Source organism: Eulemur rufifrons, chromosome 24 (assembly GCF_041146395.1).
Source record: "Eulemur rufifrons isolate Redbay chromosome 24, OSU_ERuf_1, whole genome shotgun sequence".
Taxonomy (NCBI): domain Eukaryota; kingdom Metazoa; phylum Chordata; class Mammalia; order Primates; family Lemuridae; genus Eulemur; species Eulemur rufifrons.
Window position 1 is genome coordinate 27,427,815 of NC_091006.1, and position 13,073 is coordinate 27,440,887.

The 13,073-nt window shown below is 32.5% G+C and overlaps 1 protein-coding gene across 18 annotated transcripts in view; it reads right to left on the minus strand.

The window, feature by feature from the left end:
- Positions 1 to 6,874: 6,874 nt before the first annotated feature.
- ADGRL3 (adhesion G protein-coupled receptor L3) overlaps positions 6,875 to 13,073 on the minus strand; it is a 442,010-nt gene continuing 435,811 nt past the window's right edge. For 12 of the 18 annotated variants that reach the window (XM_069458531.1, XM_069458535.1, XM_069458534.1 and 9 more), the window contains one exon: positions 6,875 to 7,674. In XM_069458531.1, the coding sequence (XP_069314632.1) occupies positions 6,875 to 7,674 (800 nt within the window). Of the gene's footprint in view, positions 7,675 to 9,522; positions 9,575 to 13,073 lie in introns of all 18 variants that reach the window. The other 6 variants (XM_069458537.1, XM_069458544.1, XM_069458546.1 and 3 more) reach the window with 2 other exon arrangements.

Consider the following 13,073-nt stretch of genomic DNA (forward strand, 5'->3'; position numbering starts at 1 on the left):
ATGCATTCACAGAAGCCAGACGAAGGGAAATCAACCTGACTCTACAAATCTTGATTTTATAGTTCACAGGCAAAGATGACTGTTAAAATATACAAACAAATGAGACTTTATTAATGAACACATTTTGATTGTCTACAGCTGTTTCAAGACATACCGCTTTTATTACTTAGGATGATAAAGGACACATTTATTCTCAAATGAGATATGAAAACCAACTTTAAATGTTTTTTCCTCATCTTTCTTAAGTCAAAATGTCATTCAAAACATAAGCCATTGTGACAATTTGAAATTCAGGGCATTAAAAAATACTCTAGAGGACTAGGCAGTGATTAGCACAAGAGACACTCTGTCCTTGTCACTGTATCCTTAGTACAACCTTAAAGATCTCTACGCACTGTTAAGGAATTGGTGATACTGACTAATTTTGTTAAACATCTTTTGAGATCAATCAATGTATTTCCTTTCAAAGTCAGGATCATTTTGCCTTGTTTTGCATTCAGAAGAATCAGAGGAATTTTTAAACTGTAAAAAGCTATTTTAAATATATTTCCTTGCCAGGGTAGTGTAAATTTTGCAGTCTTGGGCCATGGAGACAAACCTAACTCCTTTAAAATGTAAAATCCCTGATTTTGGACTAACTGTAAATCTTTAGTAACCTCTTCCGGAGATCAAAGAGTGGAGCTATCCTCATTTAAAAATTTTTCAATTTGAATGATAATGTTTAAATTTTGTCTCTCGAAGTCTGCTTTACTTATCTTTCAAGCTCTTTCTTTTAGCATTCTAGAATGAATGGTGCATTGAGAATACTTTCAGACATATTTGGATTATGGAATACTTTGATAACTCACGATTTATGAATTGACTACAATAATTGAAGAGAGTGAGGACTTGAGAGTAATATTTTCAGCAGTGTGTTATTTGTTCATTCTCAGTGTTATATTGATATATATAATGAATTATCCTGTAACATGAATATCACTTGGTTATTAATTATTTTGCACAATTTACATAATTCAATATAATATTAATTTAATGTTTATTAGAAAGATTCATAATAGAGCTCTAAAGGGTACAAAGCTACTAGTAGCATTAACTGTGTTGGTGACAAGAGACAGCAGATTAGAAAGTAAAGGTAAATTTAGGCAAGATACTTATATTCAAGAAACATTTTAAACATATTTATATTTCCTGTAGACAAGGTATAACTAAGCAAGGAATATCTAAAGAGTGTTAAAAGTATTTTGTGTTTCCTGTGGAATTAGCAGGATGAAATTATAGGAAAGTCCAATTTTATTTTTTTGAACTCATCAGTAGCATTAGGTGTAGTGTATGGATTTCTATCACTAAAAATGATTTCATTATTTTTTCCTGGAAAACTTTTCTCTGTGACTCTAATTTAGGCTCTGCCACCTCACCATAAATTTGGCGTCTTTGTTGGTTCTGCTCTTCTTCTGTTCATATTGTGGTTGAAAAGACTTGTTTATACCAACAAAGGTATTATCATGTATAGTCTTCCTTGACTTCTTTACATAAATCAAAGTTCTTTCACATGCCTTCTTAAAAATCATGGTTTGCATTTACCATTGAAATATTCTAAGGGGACACAAATTATCAAATGAGAAAAATGTACTTGACATACTATTAAGAGAGAGAAAGAAAGATGGAAACAGTTGAAATCAAGACATTTGAATAGTAATTTAAACTACTAGATGTGAAAGAAGTGCTGATTTGTTCCTTTTTATAAAAAAAAAAGACATAGCAATAACTTTCTTTCAAATGACAATATGCAAAACCATATTAACTACCTCCTTTATTACAGAAATCACCAGGTTTGTAATATTGTAAACAAGCTGTTTGCTCTGCAAGCTGTAACTAAAAGGAATCAGAGGGTATAAGTATATGTACAGGTGAAAGTTAAAAATTGGTTTCCCTTTTAAACCAAAGAGGAAATAATCAGGGTTAATTAGTAAATAGGAAAGTTTCCTCCTGTGGCCTAATCACAAAAGAAGCAGCTAGCAACACTTTTTAATTTCTACTAGTCTACAAATGAAAATTTAGATGTTTAATAATATTTTTCAGATGGTTTAAGGACGTATTTGCTGATTACAAAACTCAGTTTCTTTTGGGATACATGGGATAAATTTTATGAGCTCAGAGAAGCTTATGTAGAATTCATTTGCACAAAAATACTTGCATAAGCTATTTTGCAATGTTGCTACTTCATTTTTGTGCCTCCATCTTCCTAACCAATTTATTGATGTGCAGAAATCTAACATAAGATTTCAAAGTATTACTTAGGAATGCATAGTGAATATGTGGTGAGTTATAATTATGAATTACTCAAATGAACTAATTAAATCTTAATATCTTGGTCTACAATATACTGGGAAGTTCATATGTTAGTATTTTATCTCAATATTTTTGTTAGAGAAGAAAGGACATTCGTGCCATCTTTAGATTTGCTCAAAACCAAATTAGGGTTTAGGTTCTTTTTTAACTTTCTAAATTTGAATTGACATGCATTGTAGCCCTGCAGCATTTATGTATTTTTTTTCCAAAAATATTCTAATCAGTAGCACTTTGGTACAGTACTGATGGATGACTTTTAAAAACTAATTATTCTTTCATTAACAGAGGATGATTATAGATTAGTTCAGAGTTGATCTTTAGATAATCCAGAAACTCTTTTTCTTCCTTTTCTTGGTATCCTACAGTAATGCAGAAACTCACGTCATTAGGATTTTTAATGTCATTCTTTGAGCAAACCAGTCAGTGGATCTGGACATGTGTGGAGGAAAAAGCTGAAGATACTGCTACAAGTAAGTGTGTGGATCCTTCATAAATGGTACTAATTTCCTTATATCCTTATCTCCATTATCACGAAAAGTTTTGTCACACCCACTAAATTAATAGTAGAGCATTTAAAAACTTAAATCTTAAAGATCCTTTCATTAATATGTCAACATTTTTAGATTATAATGGAGGTTTTTAAAATACAGATAACTATATTTTAATATAGAGTCATGGATTTTTTTACAGGAAGTTAAGGGTAGTTCCGTTATGTGCTTTTGATTATACATTTTTCCAATTATTTTTACTTCAAGATAATTGTCCTCATGCCAGTTCTTATTTGTCATTATGATTATTTCAGCATAGTAGTTTATTATTCAATGCCAAAATGTTCAATTATAATAGAGTGGAAAGAGTGAGGAATTCCCATAAAATTTAATTGGGGTTCCAACCTATTTCTCCTTCACAATATATGGATTTTGTCACAAATATGATCAATTAGGAATAGAGGCTGTGCAACAATCCATCAGTTTCAGATTCAACAAAACATGAAGTCCATTAGCAAGCGTCGTGATAAAGTATCATGTAAACTAGACTTTAAAGAGGAAGAAAAAAATCCAAGCGTAAAATGTGATAAAAGTATTGTTTTACTAAGAAGTATTAATTGCTTTGTTTCATTGGCATTACTTTTACTTCCAGCAGGCTAAATAATGTGTTAAGTATGTATAGTGTATCTGTTCGATAGAAATTTTTTTCTTATTGGAAAATCAGATAAAGACATCAAAAATATGCAGATAAGTCAGTCAGAAATGTCACAGGATATTGAAACAAATGGAGTCAACAAAAGGTGGGAGAAAAAATTTAAAAATTATTAATTTATCAATAGCTGTACATGAAAATGCATGTGAAGGAAAAAGATTCAAGTTCAGGAATTCAACCCTTGCTGGTGTAAACAAGAGTAAATGAATATGTGTTAGATATACACAAATTTCTATTGAAATGTGTGTATAATTAAGTCCTTTATCCATTATTTTTTCATTATAGTTACATAAAACTTGGTGGAACGATCTCTCCCTGTGATAATCTTTGGGATTAAGTCTCTCTGAAAGCAAACCAATTATGTATGAGTTCAAAAATCTCACCCTTTCATCTTGATGCAAGAGTTTAGTAGTAATTGATAGTACTGAATGTTCTTTTGCACCAGTATATGTAGTTAAGCGATCTTTTTTCAACCTGGTCTATATAGTGCTGGGGAGGCTACCGGCTTCAAATTTCCATATAATCAAACACAGAAGATAACGGGCAGGGAGGTAGCAATATTAGAAAATCAGCAAGCTGAATTGAGGTAGTTTCCTCATTTTTCTATGAAACTAGCTTCTTACTGACAGTCACTTTCATATAGATTACTGTTTGACTAAGTGCTCATAATCCAAAGACGATATTTGTGTTTCTGAAGTTACCTGAAACATGTCTAAAAAGGGTCCTATTATTGATAAATGTATTCTATGCATCAGGTGGGTTAAATGCCTTTCAGGTGCTAATAATTGTCATAGGTGTGAAAAAACCTAATTACCATTAAAGCTTGTGGTTTTCCTCCAATTTAAAGAAAATCTAGAGACTTAAAAAATACTAATGTCAATTGACTAAAAAGGAGTGATACATAAAATATTTTGAGGTGATATGATTGAAGGTTATGATGTACTCTGGGCCAGCACAATTTTTTTGGCCATATATTTTTAAATTATATATAAATTACTGACCCTCTCTAAACTGTACCTTCTCATATTGATTTAAAGTATTCATTTATAGATGAGTGGTGTTTAGATTTTTGAAAAAGAAAACCCCAAGATAAAACACTACAAGAGAAATTATAATTTGGCAAATTCATTTTAGCTTTGTCCTAAGAGGGGCTTCAGGCTTGGACACGGCTGCAAAGGATCCGCAGTAATTAGAGAACGAGAAAGCTTCTTTGAAAGGACTTTTTCCCTACCTTTTCCCCATATATAGGGTTAAAAAAAATTATGGCAAAAAATGTTTTATACTGTCTTTATAAAATGGATATTCTCTTTGCCATGATCCCTGCATCTTGTAGACATTTAAGTGAATTTAAGTTTCTAATATCAAAATAGAACTTAAAAAGGAAGAAAAAATATGACTCCCCTGCCCAAATTCATTATTTCTAACTCTGATTGAATCTGGGTATTAAAATAAGCATGGTGACTGCAGCTCGTTTATAAATAAGCACACAGTAACATATATGTTAACCTGCTTGAAAGTAAGTTATACATCTTATTTCAGCCAACATAAACATGCCCATCCAATTTTTCTGGTTTACTTTGTCTGCAAAAACTATATAATTTTGTGCTTAGGTTACTCATCTAGGCAGATTGATTTCTTTTGCGTGGCTCATTGGAGCCACCGAGGATTAGGTAAGTTTATATATTGAAAACAGAAGGAAAGAAAGGCGAGAAAAATGAGAATAATTAATCATATAGTACATACAGCAATACAATATATTCTAAATCTCAATCAGTTGTTTATTGGTTGGCAAACAAGTTTCACTTTTACAACAAATATTAGTAATGAGGTCATCCAACTTTGAGACCATACAAAATGGATCATAAATTTAAAAAAAAATTTTATGTGCTGCTAATTTACCTCTTGTATTCCTACATTACCTAAAATCCTGTCAAATAAATAAATTTTTCTGTTAATAAAAAGAAGACTTTTTTAAAAAAAAAATCACTTCAAAATAATTTGACCTTTCAATTCTTACTATGAGGGAGTGAATTTCCTCTAAAAATTGGTAGTGCGGGTGCCCACTTGGGGATGAGACTGAGCATTCAGCACTTTAATGCCTATGGAATAACCGGTTTTCACATGCAGAAGCCCCACTAGTTCTATAGACACCTCCTGACTTCTAGAATCTTAGCTATTGTCTTGGTGATGAACTGCTTGCCAAATATGCTTTGCAGTACAACAGGTGTGCCCTGTAAACACAAAAGTTGTGTCCTGCTCTAATTTGTAAAAATGCTGTTGGAAATATTCTGACTAAATAAAGATATATAGTGAGGGAAGGAAGTCTAATTTTATTTATTTTATTTTTTGTAAAAAATAATTTGTTTGCATTACTAGAAAATGATTCTTATAAAGTGATAGTTTTGCTTATTTGTTTATTTATTTTTTGCCAGGCAAAACTTTAAAGGAAAAAAAAAAAGAAAAAGAAAAAAGAAATGAGAGAGAGAGAAGAAGAGAAAAGAGAAAAGAAAAGAAAGAGGAAAGGAAGGTAAGTAAGTTTGCTCTCTTACTGGTAGACAAACTTGCAAGACCAGCACGAAAGAAAAAGAAAACAACTTTTTTTCCCACTACATTAACAGGACTCAAATTCTGGAAGAACAGAAAGCAGACTATATGTGCAATGCTAGTATCTGTACATTACATAGAAATTGTCCAATTTTTTTCTGCCATTAGTTTTATCATCAGTTAATACAGCAAATCATAAAATATGCATTGAGCATATAATTCTAGAATTCCCCTCCATTTCATTATTAATTTTGTTGTTTTGTTTTCCACAGCTATTCCAGCTGTAGTGAATTCAGGTTGTAAGTGACAAAAAACCACTATGTGATACAGTTTTGCTTTGCTTTTATGTTTGTGCAGCACTCCAATCTAGATGCAGCATTGTTACTAAATTCAAACAGTTGTTTTGGCCTTTTAAAAAGCAGGTCCTTGTAATTATAGTAACAGCATCAGAGATGTTAAAACAAACACAACATAATTCAACAAGGCCACAATGAGTGCCATTTTCTTCATATCTCGTTCATTAACATAATGAAGTCTCCATCTGAGGGGGAAAGGACAGGAAAGGATGGGGCACAGGGGAATTTCAGCAGTTATCTTTCTCCCCTGGGCTGACCTAAAAATTCCATTTAAAAAAAAAAAAAAAAGTCTGAGAGTTTGTGTTTGTCTTTCGAGAACAGCATAAAGATTTAGGAGTACACACATTTTTACCACTGCTTATATCAACTCAGAACAGTCAACAAGGTGTTAGCAGTTTTGTTGGTTTCAATTTTTGTGTCATCTTCTATAGACTAGTGACCAAATGAGCAGGTCCTTTTGAACTTCCCTCCGGAGGGGTCCCGTCTTTGTTTGGAGGAACTATAAATCCATCACTGCTGCCACGCCCTAGCTGGTAGTAAGTGTGCAGCTGATGGATGTGGTTTCTGGAGCCTAGGTTTGGCATGCTTTTGTAGTAAACATCTTCGGCATCACCACATTTGGCCGGCGGGGGTTCGGTCTGGGTGCTGGTGGTAACACTCTCTGTGGCGGCCACACCAGCCAGGGCCGGCATGCTGGTATAGAGAGAGTCCCTGTGGGGTGACTGGAGATCTTCTGTGTGCTCGTTGGTTAGCAAAGGGAAAAAGCTCTCACTGTGGTCTTGGGGGATCCGCCTAATGGTATAATGGTGTGGCTGGTGGTTCTCTGTGGAGTAAACTCTTGGGGGCAGCAAAGGAGCATCCGATTCCTCATGAATGAGTTCCAGGCCCAAACTCTCCTCATGGTTAAAGGAGGTGGCGTCATCCAGGACAATGGTGTCGTCTTCACTCCCACTGCCGAGGTTATTCACCAGCTTGTTCATCAGATTCCTGTTCTGTTCACTGGAGCGCTCGTGGTTGTTCAGGTAAGAAGGGATATAGTTGGAAGTGAGTTCCTTCAGAATCTTTTTCTCTAGGGCGGTCTCGTTATGGTTATAGCCACGGTCTATTATTTGCACACAGTTGCTCAGGTATTCGCTGCTGGCAATGCTGTAACTATTGCCATGGTTACCATTCAGTGGTAGAGTATCCATGACACTTGTATCCCTGGCATTGTTCAGAAGCCCCTCTGAAAAAGATTACAAGACACTATGACATTTATATCCAATAGGCCATACAACACACACAAACACAAAAGCAAAAACATTCATCGACTATGAAATATGTATAAATTGCTAGCATTTTTGCTGACGTATAAAATGTTTGGAAAGAAAAAATACTATTAAATCTTTTGTGCGTATCTATATATGTATGTAATTGGACAATTGACATTTTATAAATGGAAAAATAGCAAAGAATTTCTTAGAAACCTATAAATTATCAATTTGCAATTTCTATACAAACGTTGACATTATTTGAAGTATATTTGGTTATAACTTGGACAAAATAATGTAAAATTTTGGTGTTGTCATTTATAGCTTTCAATTTATACACATCAAAGTCAATTAAATAATTCATTACCCTTAATATTACATGTTGTCTTAACATTGAAATAGCTGTAATATTAACATAATTCATGTGTGGTACTTTGAATATGCTGGTCAAAAGTGAAAGAAACAGTTTCTAGTAGTTTGATATATAGTTTTTTAAGATAGAAATAATCTCTATGCACAAAAACCACAAAAGGATTATGTTAAATTTGTCAGAATGATGAGGTCATGAAATAATGCGTAGTCAAATAAATGGCACATCAAAATAATTTACACATAGGAACTTTCAAACAAAAGTATTTGGATTTATTTTCTAAATTTTTTTCTGCTATAAGCACTTTGGTTGTTATTATATATTATACCATCAGTAATTGTTTAGGGTCATTAGGTAATACTACAAAAGAATGTGTCAAGACACAGGGATCTAATTCCTAAAAACATCATGTCAGTGTTAACGTTACCATTTGATAATGAGTGACGATTTTGTGTGCATATTAAACTTTGGGTTTAAAAGAGGATAAACATTTTATTCTGGTAAGAAACAGCTGCAGTGAAATAAATTTGACCACATATTTCTACAAAGTTTTTACATTCCGTTGAATGAACAGAAATCCAAGAATAGTTTCATAAATCACTTCAAATACAACCACAAAAGGAAAAAACACATATAACTAATATTGGTAAATAAGAAAGGGTATTTCTTTAAAGAAAATTAATTATAGAATTCTGTTCAACTTCTCAATACATTCCTAATGTGAAAATATAGCATTCATTCTATATCTGTGATGCAGTTACATTTATCAAAAGTCAACTTGTTCACTGCTGGTTTAAAGTGTCTCAAATATGTCAATTTTTCTATGGACTTCTGATGCATACTTGATGGTATCAAGTAACACAGTTTTCAAAAATAATGATCCATAAAACACAATAAGCAGCCATCACAGACATAGGGTGAAGCAGTTTATTTTCATTTTATATCTTGTAGACAAATCCACAATGTTAAGAAAAAAACAAAAGTAAATGCTTTTTAAAGGTCTGTATGTGATGGGTGATGCTGTTGCGGAGGCTGCCATGGTATGCTTAGTGGTCATGGCTGGTGGCTGATGCATTGAAACACATGTTATTTCTGTTGTCAATGCATGAGGTACTGGCTGAAAGCAGCCATAGCAAAATAAAGTGGGCATGTTGCATGTGACACATTTTTATGATGGAATGTACTCAGAAAAATAAAAAGTTTATGAATTACTTCGCAAAAATAAATGCTTAATTTAAAAACAATTTAACTCACACAAACATTACATGAGACTTAACAACTATGTTGATTATGCGACAGTAAAAGAATCAGACAACAAAAGCGTCTAATCTCTATTAACATATAGTTATATAAGTCGATTTCATAGGTTTAGTTTTAAAATTGTGAGATGAACTGTTTTTAATAACTACATCATCTATATGTGATGCAATAAAAGTGAACTAAAAAAAATTACATTTGATATGCAATGTTTAGCTTTACTCCCATACTTGTCTCTCTGTAGGGCTCTAAACGACAGCATGAAGAAAAGGAAAGAAAAAACAACAAGTAAGCTTACAGCGACAGTAGAAGAAACATGAGTAAAAAGCAAATTGATGATATGCAGAAAAAGGAGTCAAAGGAAATAATTTCCACTGCCCCAAAATTCATGAGTTTGTGTTACATGGTTTATCATAATTAAAAATATTGAAATGTTAGTCAGAAAATAAGAAATTCCCCTTAAGACATGCTAATATAATGAGTCTTTAATAAGCATTTCTACAGTTTGTAAATTTCAAACAAATACACACTTATTTTAAAAAGTTAAGATTATCGCACAAACCAAGGAGAGTAAAAACTTAAGGGCACACTATGAGTATTCCCACCTTTATATATGTTTGTGTATATGTTAGAGCATACCTGCTTCTAAGGAATGTTAAGATTTTCAGTAAAATTTTAAATAAAGTATTTATCTTATATACAGAGAGAAAACCAGAGTTAAAGGCTTTCATTATCATGTTTTCTTTTTCCCTTAGGTATCTATCTTGTTTTTCCCTACACAAAGGTTATTTTCCCCATTATACCTACAGAAATGTTTCTTATTTGAAAATCAAAATTGAGCAATATTGTCATTTCTGGAGCTCATTTTCAAAAGTTGTGTAACTATGGAGAAAAAAAGATTAAATAGATTTATTATTCTGTATCAAGAAAATATGAGGGGAGGGAATATGGCCAACAATATCAGGTTTTTTTCTGGAGTATTGTACAATTGTATGCAACCAAACATTTTGAGGGTTAATCCTTTAAAAACAATCCTAGCAAAATTTTTTTTTTTTTTTTTTTAGAAAAACTCTACTCAGGTTGAAAGAATTGCTCTCACTAATTTCACTTACAAAAAGATTAAAATATCACAAAATAAAAACCAGCAAATTCATTGGGCCAGATCATTTCATCCAACTTGTTATGTTTTAAGCAGTATTTAAAGAGACACATTCTGTACTTTTAAGGTTGATTTACTTTTAGCAAAAAGACCAACAACATTTCAAAATGCAGAGGAAATCTCTTTTAAAATTCCAAAATAGCTTTAGAATAAGAATTTGAAATACAGAGCCAAGCCAGTATATCAACAGATGTAAATGTGTGTAGGCTCATCTGGGTGCATCTGTGACATAAGAGAATTTTAGAACTGGAAAGCAGATGAGAGATCACTGAAGTCTAATTCTTGCTTTCCAGAGAGGAATATACTGCAGCCAAGAGAGGCTGGGCCTTATCTAATGCCAGCCTGCTAACATGGCAGAACAGGTATCAGAAAGGGAGTCCTTCAGACCTCGTCCACCTGTCTGCTGCAGTCAGTCGCCTTTACTTCACATCTGCCTTTTGGGCTTTGAAAGTCGTAATAGAATATTAACTTACATACTTTGTAAAATAGGCTTCTATTCTTACCAACTATAATGCATTTGTCACTATATCCTATCCTATGAATATATGTTTTTAAAGTTGTAGAAGTGAATTAAATTACTTTAAAATGTAAATTATATTAGTGGAATCATGACATCCTCTTTATATTACATTGTTTATAGGTTTTTTTTTTGGTACGTAATGAGATTTATCTTTATGAAAATTAAATTTCTAATCCTGACAAGATAATGGTCCAGAAATACTATGCATGAAATTTTAAATATTTCCACAGATAGAATCTGAATTCAATATAATAAAAGTATATTATTCATATTTATTCCTAATTCCTTATGCTTCAGTAACACTATCAACACATCTTTACGTATTTTAAATCAGGGCATTACAAACAAGAATGGATATGTTAAATTGGAATGCTTCTATTCCTGGATAGCATTGGTGCAGGTGAAATTAGAGGATCCACAGAACAGAGCCATGTGGTAATTCAACATAAACCACCCCAGTACATACCGAGCCACCTATATTTCATGTTAGATTTCACCTTGCCAGTAAGAATATAAGTGCATTCATCTGAAAGCATAAGATTAGTAGCAATATGACAATCACCAAGATATATTTTTGGTCAGTGGTAAAAAAGAGTTATTTTAAGCACTACCATAGTTTCTTAACATCTTAAAAAATATTAAAACATGAAATAGTGTACAATTCCACTTCTAACTCTGAAAAACATTAATAAAATTATTTACTTTTGTTTTTAAGAAAAGTCAGTAGAATTGAATTTACTAGAATAGAAGACAAATCCATTCAGAAGAATCCTTTGTGTATGTATTGATAATCTCTATAGCAATAACCAGTAATGAAGTCCACAGAAATAAAACTTTATAGGGTATTATTTTAAACTTGATATTGTAAGAATTTCAGTTTGATACTTTTTATAGAAGTATTCCATCCTTAGAAATAATCCCTTACTTTAGGATACCAGTAAAAATAAAGTATGACGACAACACAGATAGTGAATTAGGAAAAACATACAGATTAGTGGTTGTTACTTTTCATTATATAAGAAGTTAGAAATTATATCTGAATAACCAAAAAGCTAAACAAAATGATCCAAATGTATTACTTGTTTTAAAATAATTACCAACAGCTCTTTTGTGTAAGGTGAATAATGTAGACTGTATTTAATTTGCAGATATGGTGAAAATCTTCATTTAACATCATTCAAAATTGACCAACATGCCACAATTTTTATTGTTTATAATGACACAATTACCTGTCCTTTGGCTTAAGGAAAATAAAGAAAAAACAAAACAAGCTTTTATATAAGGTCTCCTAAACTGTTTGGCCAAACCACAGCTGGGGCATTGTCTGATGTACAATTCAGGGAGTGCTACATTGAAATGGGGACATTGAGCTATGAGAGACAATTCAGAGACAGTAACCATGATGCGGGTCCCAGAAACCATCTCTGATTAATAGTTTTGTTTCATCAGAAAAAAGAGAAGACCAAAGGAAGACAGCTTAGCTGCTTTCCAATATTCAAAGGAACGCCACAGACAGCAGCAGAATGCTCTGCTCTTCTTTGTTCTAAGGGCAAACCTATGCATCATAGCCAGAGAAAAAATTTAGCTCAGTTGGGGGAAAAAATACATACAAATGGAGCATTTCAACAATAGAATATATAAGATCCTAAGGTAGGAAGGGCCCCGTAAGAGGAAATGCTTAATTAAATACAGGCTGACAAAATGTCAGCAATGATGCAAACAGAATTTATGAGCTCTGTGCCGCCTTCTGATTCTAAAAGTCTATTATTCTTAGGCTTGTATCCCTTAACAAATTTAATAAAATTGAAAGCTGAATTATTTATTTCATTGTATTGCAAATATCTTGACTGTATTCATGAGGTCACTTTTGAATTACTGACTAAAGTATTTTTAAAATAGTCTTATATCCTCCTTTGTATCCAGCAAAGTTCCACCTGACGAAGCTGAGATGGGTTTAGATACCCAATGGCCATGTGAAAACAAACATACCCTTTTCTGGAATGGCACATTCACACCAAATTCTATGCATTCGCACACCATTAATTTTTTACCTCTGACTGAGAAAGGA